At 57.9% G+C, this 11,462-nt stretch overlaps 1 protein-coding gene and 1 long non-coding RNA gene across 6 annotated transcripts in view; one reads left to right on the forward strand and one right to left on the reverse strand.

Annotated features, from left to right (window-relative positions):
• The window catches only part of Nfic (nuclear factor I C), a 33,680-nt gene that overhangs the window by 16,378 nt on the left and 5,840 nt on the right, over nt 1-11,462 (forward strand). For 2 of the 3 annotated variants that reach the window (XM_031349027.1, XM_031349024.1), the window contains exons 3-9: nt 4,359-4,430; nt 5,744-5,818; nt 5,909-6,032; nt 6,470-6,594; nt 7,865-7,990; nt 9,142-9,326; nt 10,829-10,905. In XM_031349027.1, the coding sequence (XP_031204887.1) occupies nt 4,359-4,430; nt 5,744-5,818; nt 5,909-6,032; nt 6,470-6,594; nt 7,865-7,990; nt 9,142-9,326; nt 10,829-10,879 (758 nt within the window). In that variant the 3' untranslated portion in view covers nt 10,880-10,905. The remainder of the gene's footprint in view (nt 1-4,358; nt 4,431-5,743; nt 5,819-5,908; nt 6,033-6,469; nt 6,595-7,864; nt 7,991-9,141; nt 9,327-10,828; nt 10,906-11,462) is intronic. The other variant, XM_031349026.1, reaches the window with a different exon arrangement.
• On the reverse strand, nt 2,570-4,834 carry LOC116075728. 3 transcript variants are annotated; one of them, XR_004112699.1, is made up of 3 exons: nt 4,276-4,834; nt 3,029-3,266; nt 2,570-2,782 (listed from the first exon to the last, which is right to left on the reverse strand). It is a non-coding gene; the product is annotated as an uncharacterized LOC116075728 (long non-coding RNA). The 3 variants fall into 3 exon arrangements; XR_004112700.1 differs by lacking the exon at nt 3,029-3,266; XR_004112698.1 differs by having other exon boundaries at nt 2,570-3,266.

An 11,462-nucleotide genomic window follows, 5' to 3' on the forward strand; every position in this document is an offset into this window, starting at 1 on the left:
GGGGGGGGGGAGGCTGCAGTGTGCATACTGGTCCCTGCCGGATGGAGCCGCCCGTTCCAGGCTTCCTTATGTAACTGGGTTATGCAAGGACAACGGCCCAATTACATAAGGAGGCGCCGGCCGCGTGGGGGAGGGGCTTAAAGGGGCCGCGGCCCGGGACTGCGCCCCCTAGCCCTCCTCCACCAGTCTACCCCCTCCAGTGACAATGTCAGACATCCCCATCTCTAAGAGGCGACAGCCTCACCAGTCGGCCTGGACGGGCAGCGGGTTGTGATGTATGAAGAAGGGGTTGAGGATGGATTCAAGCCAGCCAAGCCAGTATGCAGCGAGCAGCTATTAAGCACCTACTGTGTGCAAGGCGCTGCTCCCAGCCCTGTTGACCCAACCAAGAGCGACAGAAAAAAAAAAAGCCTGATGAGGGTGGAGCTTGTGAGAGGCAGTAGACAGAGTGTGATCAGGGTGTGGAGGTGACTGGGTACAAGCACTAAGACCTGAGTTCAAATCCTGGTTCCCGGCAAAGGCCAGCCTGGGGAGCTCAAGGCAAGGTGGACCCCTGTGGGTGACCTCTGACCTCCATGTGAGGGAGTTTCAGGGTCACCACTGTCCCCCATAACCCACTTCATGCTTGTTTCTCTCAAGAGATGTGATGAAGGAGAAAGCTGGCAAGGGGAAGCAGCACAGCAGGAGTCAGGAAGGCGAGGGTCTGGACTGGGGAGGAAGGCGCTCAGGGCTCGCTGGCGCCCTGTAGTGGCTGCTGTGGAGTATGACTGAGTGGGAGCTGGGTGAGCCTTAGCCGATCCTGCCCTTCCTCGGTTTCCCCATCTGTACATTAAAAAAGAGATACGAGTACCACAATGGCCAGAGCACAGCTGGTACCAACTTGGTACTTACCTGACAGGGAGGAAGCCAGAGGAAAAGGATTCACCCTTGAACCCAGGACACACCTGGTGGACCGTGGGGGAGGGTCCGAGCTCCGGGCTTGGTTCCTGATAATTGGCCCCTGAGCTAAATAAAGCCACATCTAAGCAGCTCTGACAGCTGGGGAAATTATGGCCCAAGGAAAACCAAAGAGGGTCTCAGAAAAGGAATCATTCAGAATTCCCAGGTGTGGCCCCCAACCACCACCAGCTCCCAGACCTTACCTGGGTTATGCAACCCCAGGGTAAGCCAGCCCAACTGCACATCTGCATTGACCTGGACTGAAGAGCTCCCCACCTCCCTTTTCAGGAGTCCCCCCACCCCCCGGGAGGGGCTTGGGGGCGTGGTCAAGGGGTGGAGCCCCATCTATAATCCTCCAGTGAGGGGGCTGGGGCGCGGCTTAGCAAACTCGTACTCATTCATCCAGGCCCCACTTTAGTCCTCTCAGACTTTGGAGACCAGGGTAGGCGGGCGCTTGTCTGGCCCCACCCCTCTCCATCCCATCACTCTCTGTTGGGTTCCATCAATCCAACCTTTCTCCAGGTTTCCTAGCCCTGCAAGTATTTGTAGAAGGCCTGTTCCATGTCCACTTATAATGCAGCAGTGAGCACTGAGCACCCTCCGTGGAAGAGGGTGAATAGGTCTGCACGATGGTGTGGGAAACCATGACACAGACAGGGAGGGTCATCCTGAGTCTGTAGCTAGTTCCCCAAGATGGCCCAGCTGGCCTGGAGCCACCCAGCACAGGGCCTGTCCTTCTCTACCTCCCAGTCCAGGCTGCTAACCTCTCATCCCATGTGTCTTGAGGACCCCTGAGATTTCCCCCCTGCATGGCTTTGGGACTATGGGCTGGCTGTCCCCCTTGCGGCCACAGATGGATTCCTGGGACTGGCCAGGAAAGGAGGGCCAGGGAAGCCAAGAATCTGCTGAGTGTAAACACGGGTTATTTTCAGCTCTTCCCGCTGGCGGGTGACACATTTGACTTTGGAAAGGACCAGGGTCCGCCTGGTATTTTTAACCTCCAGTCTCAAAGCCCAGGAGCCACCCGGGTGACAGGGCCTTGGTGTCACTGCCAGGTCAAGGGTGCCCATGGCCACCTGGCCCCATCCCCCACCATGACCACCTGGCCGCATGCCCCAGCTTGGCGCCTTCTACTTATCCCCAGAGGCTGCTGAGCAGGCCACCATCCCTAGACGGGGATCCCTTTCCTGGTTCCCCCACACACACTTGGGGAGGGGTTGGCACTGTGTCCCCGCCTGTACCAGCTGGCCCTCCCCAGCCACAAAATGGCCGCCCAGGCCACGGCAGCATCTGGAACCCAGAGGAAATGGCTGCCCAGTTAGTGATGTCACTGGCCATGTGGCCTGTCCATCAGCCCTATACCTCGCTGTGCCTCCCCAGCCACATGCACAGAGTAACCAGGCCTGGATGTTCGTCCCCTTGGGGCCCCTCAGCTCGGCCATCAGCCAGAGCACGGGCCACAGGGAGGTTGGGTGGGGTTGTTGGTGGCCTGGAGGACCCCTGGGAGGACTTGGCCGGCAGAACGAGTTGGCTCTGGCCCAGGCGCACTGTAGCTGGAAAGCACCAGCCAGATGGGGAGTTCAGCCCCGCCTCTGCATACCCAGGGCTCCCCGCATGTCTGCTGTGTCCATCTGTTTGGCCCCACTTTTATTTATGCAACAGCGGATTGGCGGGTGTTTTAAGCACTGTCAAGTGCTCTTCCTGAAGTCACATGGCACTGCCAGGCTGACGTTAGCTTCTGTGGGTGGGTCAAGGGTGGCTGTTTGTGTCACTCTCCGCCTGTGATGTCATCAGGAAAGTCCACCTCCCGCCCAGCCTTCTTGCTGTGTCTCCTGCAGATTTGCTGGAAAGAAATCCACGATTAGGAAGTCTGTGGTCCCCACCCATGGGTTGTGGGACAAGGCATCAGATGTGTGCGGTGTGAACAAAGCACATTCTTATACCAGATTCGCAGAGACAAAGGCGCCGGGTGGGTCAGGGGATCAGGGTCCCTAGCAGGTTGGAACTCAACCAGATGTGTGTGGGAGGAGGAAGGGGATTTCCAAGCTTCCTGAGCCTGCACCATGGCATGCTGGGAAAAAGGGAGCACCTCTCAAAAGTCCCGGGACAGGATGAAGCTTGTGCTCCAGTAGCTGGCAGGAGCAGTCGGGCTGCAGGGAGGACGAGAGCTGGCTGGATGCAGGATTCCGCAGTGATGAGCTGCAGTGGCCTCCTTCCTATTCCCAGATGTGTAGTGCTCCACGAGGCATGTTATCCCTTCCTTACTGACCTTCCCAAATGTACCAGCCATGGCCAGGCCTTCAGTGTCACATAACGGCCCCAGAGGCCTTGAGAAACAACAGTCAAGTCACAGCTGTGGAAGATAAGCTGCTCTGGAGTCCCCAGATGTCCCTTACTCCTGGCCACTTTCACGTTCCCTCACAAACCCAGGTGGCCTGTGTCCTTCCCACTAGAGTTCCCAGTCCCTGAGAAAGGACATGGCAATGGCTTCAGTGCCCACACTCTATATGAACAAACAGGGAAGCCCCGGGGGAGGCGACACCGTGGGCTGCACCTGAGCAAAGTGGACTGGGAAATCGAGGGAGCAGCAGCCAGCTCACAAAACCACACCTGCCAGCCAGGGCCCTCTAGTCCTATTGGGGCGTGGCCAGGGGCGGAGTCCTGCCCGGGAGGAGGGTCAGGGTGTGCAGTACTTTCCCAGCATGCATGCGACCACGGTATGCTTTCAAAATTTTAGGAGAGATTTTGTGAATGAACCCTTGACCTCTGGGACCCACTTACTACGGTGACCTTGGGATTTAGGGTCAGCAAGTTTTTAGTTGGCATTTCCCCATATCTGAGGCACAGGAGCTGGGACCTTCCCAGAAGCCTGCAGCCAGGCGGTCCTGCTAATCCTCCGTGCCCCCTGCTAGGGGAAACTGAGGCCCAGAGTCAGGCTGTACCCCTCCCCCTCCCCCCTCCACTCACTCACTGCCCCCCCCACACCCCATAGCTGGTCACAGTGTCTGCCAGGGAGGGAATTGTTTTTACATAAAATGGAGGGGAAAGTACTGGGGAGGAGCCAGGGTGACTCTTGACACTGAGCCTGAAGGCCCCTTAGGCCCCTCTTAGGAAGCCGCACCACCATATGTGCCACCCGAGCACTGAAGGTGGGTGGTACAAGCAGGAGTTTGGAGCCAACCTGGACTACATGAGGCCCTTCCTGAAGATAGAAGCATTGGGTGGGGGTCAGGGAGGAAAGTGGTCCAGAGGCCTCCTGGATCTCTCTATTATCCTCAGTTCCCTCCCCGCACCTGTAATATAGGCAGACAGCTGATACCCAGTGGGGTCACTTACCGAAGGCCACACAGCACAGAAATGGCAGAACTAGGGTCAGAGGTCCCTGTAGTATCACCAATTGTCCCCTCCTCTCTTGGCAGATGCGGAGCAGAGCAGCAGCCCCCGGACAGGAGTGGGCTCAGACCAGGAGGACAGCAAGCCTATAACCCTGGGTGAGTCAGCTAGAGCTGAGGCAGGAGGATTACGATTTAAAAGGGTAGCCTGAACTAAATAGTGGTAGTGTCTAAGCAGTGGGGGGAGGGGGGTGAAGGGGCACGGCCAGGGTGGAGCCCTGCCTAGAATCCCCCAGTAGGGGATGGAGGTTGTCTCCAGTAGTGGAGCGCTGCCTAGAATTGCCCCCCACCCCCACCCCAGGAGAGGGCTGGGGCTGTGATCAGGATTGAGCCCTTCCTCGAATCCCCCAGTTAGGGGGCGTGGCCACGGTGGAGCCCCGCCTAGAATCCCCCAGTGAGGGGCCGGAGGGGTCCTGTTTCCTTTGGGGGGTGTCCCTATGCTCAGATCTCCCTCCCTGGTGATTGGACAGCGGTTTGCTTACATCGTGGGCCTTTGTTGCAAACACAGGTTTTCGAGGGAGGGAAGGGAAAAGCGGAGAGGAGAAGCCCATGAAGCCATTTACTGGGCTCGGAAGGGAGAGGCACAGGTCTGAGCCCTGCAGCTGGGCTGTGCCAGGAGGCTCAGTGACCCCGGCCATGACCCTGGGTCCTCCTGGGCCTCTTCCTGCCTCCTCCCTCTCAACCAGACTGTGGAAGAAGGTGGGGCCCCAAGGGAGGATCCCAGTGCTCAGGACTCCTTGCCTCTGGACTTGGGCCTGGTGGGCGCTGTACAAACAGGAAATCCCCCCCTTCCGCCATCATTTGGGTCAGCAGGAAACGGGCGGGACACTTCCATTGAGCACCGCAGGGCCACCCCAGCCGCAAGGGCGGTGCTCAGTGCAAGTGGACGGTGCTGCCCCCTGGGGGCCGGTCCCACTGCTGCTCTGCCCTGTGTGCTCCCTGCTGCCAGCTCACCCCGGGCCTTGTACTGTCTGGGCCATGGGGTCTCACTTGCTGTGGTTCGGTCTGGCCTACACCCACCCCCACCCGCAGTGAAGCCCACTAAGTAGTTCCAGAATCTTCCCTCATACCAAATCTAAATCCACGAGAACGACCATCCCCACAGACCCATCTCCCAGATCGGTTATGCTGTTCATGGCTGCGTAGTTCTCCATCCTAGCTGCTTCCCAGCATATGGCATTCACACCACGTCCCCACCCCAGCATAGGGCGCTGCTCCCAACAGCCGGGTGGGTAAAACATTCGCTGCCAGCGTGGGGACGAGCTCGCCGTGAGTGTCACGTGACCGTCAGGGCTCAGATAGGGTGAGGGGTTGCAGGCCTCTCGTGAGGCGTTACCCTTGCTGCAGGGTCACCAAGGAGAGAGGAGCCGGCCATGTTGGCCGGCGGACCCCTGACCCTGCGCTCTTTCCAGACACCACAGACTTCCAGGAGAGCTTCGTCACGTCAGGCGTGTTCAGCGTCACGGAGCTGATCCAGGTGTCTCGGAGTGAGTGTCCCTGCCCTCAGCCCCTCCATTTCCAGGGTCCGGCCACGGGGCTCCGCCCTCCCCTCTCATGGGATCCATCTCCTTCTCCAGCACCCGTGGTGACCGGAACCGGACCCAACTTCTCCCTGGGAGAGCTGCAGGGCCACCTGGCATACGACCTGAACCCGGCCAGCACCGGCATGAGAAGGACTCTACCCAGCACCTCCTCCAGTGGGTAGGTGATAATGTTACCGCGCTCGGTACATCCGAGTCTCCGCTCCCCCACTGTCCCCTCCCCACTTATCACTTTAGCTGGCCCACTGCTCTGTCTGCAACACCTGTTTTTACTTTACAAGTGGGCAGATGAACTATATATCCATCAAAACTCGAGTCTTGGTGCCCTTTCCCCGAGCCCTGGTAGGCCACTGTATTCAACAAATTTCTCCGGAGATTTGTGGGACAGAGCTGATCACGTGACGTGTCTGTTTTCCATATGACAGCCTGCAAAGACCCTGGGGTGCCCTCTTGCTTCTGCCCCTGGTGTCTCTGGCAAAGGGTAATTGACAGGATGCGGTCCTGTGATGACTCCATTACTCTCCCTTACAAATGGTAAGTTAGCCAGCTCCTCCACCATCTCCGTGGTAACCGGACAGTTATCCCCACCCCTTCCAGGAGCAAGCGGCACAAGTCAGGCTCGATGGAGGAGGACGTGGACACGAGCCCCGGCGGCGACTACTACACGTCGCCCAACTCGCCCACGAGTAGCAGCCGCAACTGGACGGAAGACATAGAAGGAGGTAGGACCAGAGGCGCACTTAGGACCGGCGCACCGGGGCAGAAGCTGGGCTAGTGCTGCCGGGCGCGTGTTACTTTACTGTAAACCCAGATAGTCCAGCCCGAACACAGCAAGTGCCATAAGTAAGAAGCAGGCCCGAGTTGCAGGGCCTCCTGGGAATTGTATGCCTTGTCCTGTAGCCAAGTCCGGAAACTAGGCGTTCCCACAGCTCTTGGTTCCAGGTGCCCCCTGAGACCTGGGCATCTCGGGGCCCCATCTGCGCCCCCCTGAGATCGTAGCTCATGGGAGTCATCGAGCCCAGCCTGGCAGCCTCTTGGTCACACCAGCCTCTGAAGCCTCCCGTTTCCCCATTTGCAACACCCCAGGCCATTCTTGAAGCATCACCGGTGGGAAGGGGTGGAGTCGCAGGTGGGGAGGGGTCTAGTAATCTGCAAACCCCAGCTCCGCCCCTGCAGCGCTGTGAGACCCGGGGCCAGGGGAGCATCGTCTCTGGTTTCAGTCAGTGTCCAGGGCAGGGACAGGAGAGCCCAGAGTTCTCCACAGGCTAGGATGTGGCTGGGGGAAACTGAGGCCTGGCCCCGGCGCCAAAGGCTAGGCATAAACAGGCTGCCCTAATCCGCTTAGTGGACTTAATGGGCCTGTAATGAAGACAGTCTAGACAGGAAGGGATGCGGGCTGGTGCTGCCCCGGGGTACCCTGGGTAAGACGTCTGACTGGGGAGGTCAGGAGGACTGATGGGACAGTAGGGCGCTGCGGCCACACTGGGTGCTGCTCCCTGAGAGTCTGACCTCATCCCTTGTAGTCTGTTTCCCATGTCACCCCCAAGGGAGGCAGGTGTCCACTGCTGTCTGTTGCCTCTCAGCCTGTGATGTGTGTGTGCTGACATGAGGGTGATGAGAGCTTATGCAGACTGTAGTTGATACCCCAGCACTTGGGCAGCTGGGGCAGGAGGATTGCAATGAGTTGGAGATTAGTTTGAGCCAGTGAGGTACGGGAGAAGCACCTGACTATGGTCGGCCCCAGCGTCAGTGTCCCCAAGGGACCAGAGAAAAGTCTCTGAGAATAGAAGGGACCCTGCCTTGAAGACATGTCAGCACCTCGCTCCTGTTTTATGGCTGTGTATTATTCCACCCTGTGCTCTCCTGAGCCACTGAAGGACTTTCTGAGTATCTCTCCCCTCCTCACATTCCCACCTACAGCCTTGGGCTTGGGGGGTGTGTGGCATCCCTTGCTGCCCCTCAGAGATGGAGACTTGGGTCCCCTCCCCACAGGCATCTCATCCCCAGTGAAGAAGACAGAGATGGAGAAATCTCCGTTCAACAGCCCATCCCCCCAGGACTCCCCCCGGCTCTCCAGCTTCACGCAGCACCACAGGCCGGTCATTGCGGTACACAGCGGTGAGTGTCACCTGTGGGAGGCAACTGCCACCACCACAGCCACAAAAGGGCTGCAGATTTCTAAGCACAGCCTGCCCTTCAGCGATACAACCTGTAGGGGACAGGGGACGCCAAGTGTCACTTGCAGACCGTTTGAGTAGCACCTGATCCCAAGCTCTACTTCATTAATTCCAATTGTATGCATGCCAGGTTAGCCATACTCTGTGATCCTGATAAAGCCCTGGGAGGGTAGAAACACGATCATGTGACCATCTAGGGGGAAGATGGGGGGGAGGGGGAGCGACCACTGTGGAGAGAGGTCTTAGTGATGCTTGATGACATTGGAGTATTACACAGCTATGAACAGGAGCAAGGCTCTGACATCCCACAGTGTGGAGGGCCTGTAGGTTATATTTCATGTATGCTCTGTGACAGGAAGTGTGTGTGTGTGTGTGTGTGTGTGTGTGTGTGTGTAGGAACCCTCGAGAGACAGGAAGTGGATTCATTGGAGGCTTGGAAGGGGGTGGGGCAGTTGTCACAGCATAATGTGAAAATAGCGGAGACTTTTGAACATTTAGTTGTAATCAGGCAACACCTCACTTTGTAGCCCAGGCTGGTCTTGAACTCACAGCAATCCTCCTGCCACAGCCTCGTGAGTGCTGGGGATGTACCTGAGACCACAGCCTCGTGAGTGCTGGGGATGTACCTGAGACATCTGTGTGTACTGGGGAGCGCTGTGTACACTGCACTCAGGCCCTGTATTTTCTTTTCTCTCTCTCTCTTTTTTAAGATTTATTTATTTGTTATATGTTAGTACACTGTAGCTGTCTTCAGATACACCAGAAAAGGGCATCAGATCTCATTACAAATGGTTGTGAGCCACCATGTGGTTGCTGGGAATTGAACTCAGGCCCTTCAGAAGAGCAGTCAGTGTTCTTAACCGCTGAGCCATCTCTCCAACCCCTATTTTTTCTTTTGTGTGTGTGTGTGTCCTTTTTCACCGTTTACTGCCTGGTTCTTTGTGGAAAGGGCCTGTGGGGCACAGATCTGTACTCACCCACCCACTGTCTACTCTGCTGGGGACCACTGTGGCATCCCTTAAGCTGAGGCAGGAGGATAGCCCGAAGTTCCACCCAGACTTCGAATCATGAGAGTTTGGTGACTGTCCACAGGCATCGCACGGAGCCCCCACCCATCCTCGGCCCTGCACTTTCCTGCCACGCCCATCCTGCCACAGACAGCCTCCACCTACTTCCCCCACACAGCCATCCGGTACCCGCCACATCTCAACCCCCAGGACCCGCTCAAGGATCTGGTGTCCCTGGCCTGCGACCCGGCCACCCAGCAGCCTGGACCGGTGAGTGCCGGCTCTTGCAGGGCGGGGTGGGGCCCGAGGTCGCCTTGAGCAGTCTGGTGCCTCCGCGCTTGCGCACTCTGGTGGTGGTCTGTGCCAAACACAAGACGTGTCTAAGATCTAAAGCATTTGGGAGGCTGAAGCAGGAGGGTTGCTACAGGTTCAAGGCCAGCCCGGGCTGCATGGTGAAACCCACAATCAAGTAACAGAAAAGCGTGTAGGACTCGGGGCGCTGGACCTGGCTCTTGGGGAGAATTTGGGGGAAATAACTGTTTGGTGTGCCGTGTCGCATCCTGGAAGGGATGTAGAGCTGCAGTGGACTGAAGTGATAGGATGAGATTTCGAGCAAGCCATGTCACCATGGGTCCCCTCCCCACGGCCAGATGCGCACACCCAGCAGGTCCCAAACCACAAGTGACCAACCTGTGATCTGCAGCCGCAGCCTCCAAAGACCCTGAAGTTGCCCGAATCAGAAGTCATCAGGCCCCTCCCAGCCCTGTGCTCAAGTTGCCTTTCCACCCAGTTCCTGTCCTGCCTAACCCCAGGAGCTCGCCTCTCCCTGTTCTCAGTTTCCATACCTGTTACCTGAATCAGTCTAGAGCTAGGGACATGGTCAGGGGTGGAGCCTCGACTACACTCCTCCAGAGAGGGGGTGGGGTCGTGGTCAGGGTTGAGCTCTCTTACCCCCTCCCCCACCCTCTCCCACCCTCCCCTTGAATCTCCCTATGACCACCTGGAGGCGTGGTCGGAGGTGGAACCCTTGTTTGGCATGCCCCTTCTCCCACCTTGTGTCTTTCTTGTGATCCACTCTCCCCTTTTTCTGGCCTCACATAAGCTGTTGCTCCCTTTTCTGCCCCTAGTGGTGCGAGAACAGCCCTGGTCCTTCATCCCCTGGCACCTAGGTTTTTCAGCCCCAGACAAGATCCGATAGCTAAGATTGAGATATATAGAGAGTGGGGGATAGAGGCACTGGATTGTCATCCCAGCATTCAGGGGGCTGAGACAGGAGGAGAGCTGCAAGTTCAAGTCTAGCCTGGGCTACAGAGAGAGACTCTGCCTCAGAAAAAAAAAAAAATCAAAAGTCAGCTAGATGATAAATAGATTTGTGCAGATACTCCATCCGCCCCACACTCTCCACGAGAGGAATCAATAAATAAAACACCCTTAATTATTGATGGCGCCATGTGCGGGATGCCGCCAGCCTGGCCGCAGCTGGAACACCCTGAATTATTCACTGCTGGCCTTTGATTATTAATATTTTATTCATTGCCTCAGCCCAAGGCTGATGCCCCACCTGCCCCACCACCTAGGGACCCCAGCTGGGATCCCCAGAACCCAGGCAAGAGCCAGGTTTGCCCCTGGGGGGGATGATGAGGGCTGCAGCCCCGAGGCCACAGCAGCTGGGTATGAAGGGAAGGAAGGCTGTGTGACTCCCAGGCAGCAGACACCCTCTCTGGGCCCCATGCTCTGGTGCTAACGGGCTCTGGTCTCTCTCCTCCCCACAGCCTGCTCTCCGCCCGGCACGTCCCCTGCAAACAGTCCCTTTGTGGGATTAGGACGGAGGGATCCTCTTTCGGGACAGGTAGGGGCCGAGAGGCCGGCTGGGGGGTGGGGGGTGGGGAAGAGGGGCCGGCCTGGGGGGTTAGGGACAGCAGGCCTGCTGGCCACAGCCTTGGCAGGGACTCACAGGAAGCCAGCCTCTCGATCCCAACCCGGGCCTTGAGCCCCTCACCCCATCTATCTGCCGCTCTATAACTCTCACCCGGCAGAGCACCCAGGGTGGGGTGCATTTGTCTAGTCGGGGAACTGGGGCTCAGAGAGGAGAGGCAGCCAGCCCAGAGTCACACAGTACACTGCAGGCGAGGACTTCTCCGTGCTCCCCACCCTCCTCTCCAAAGAGGCAAGGCAGCAAGGGAGGATGATTGCGAGGCAGAGTGCAGAGCAGACAGAGTAGGAAGCTAGTGTGGGAGAAGAGGCTCAGAGAGGGAAGGCAAGTCGCCTGTGGTTGCACAGCGGTGGGACACTGCAAGGGGTGGTCACCTCTGTCCTCACATTGATCAGAGGTTGCCTTGGGACCCTCTATAGCTGTCCAGGTTTCTATCAGTGGCTCAAGAAGCCTTGACTGTGACTGAGGCCAGG

This window comes from Mastomys coucha, unplaced genomic scaffold, assembly GCF_008632895.1.
Source record: "Mastomys coucha isolate ucsf_1 unplaced genomic scaffold, UCSF_Mcou_1 pScaffold4, whole genome shotgun sequence".
NCBI classification, from domain to species: domain Eukaryota; kingdom Metazoa; phylum Chordata; class Mammalia; order Rodentia; family Muridae; genus Mastomys; species Mastomys coucha.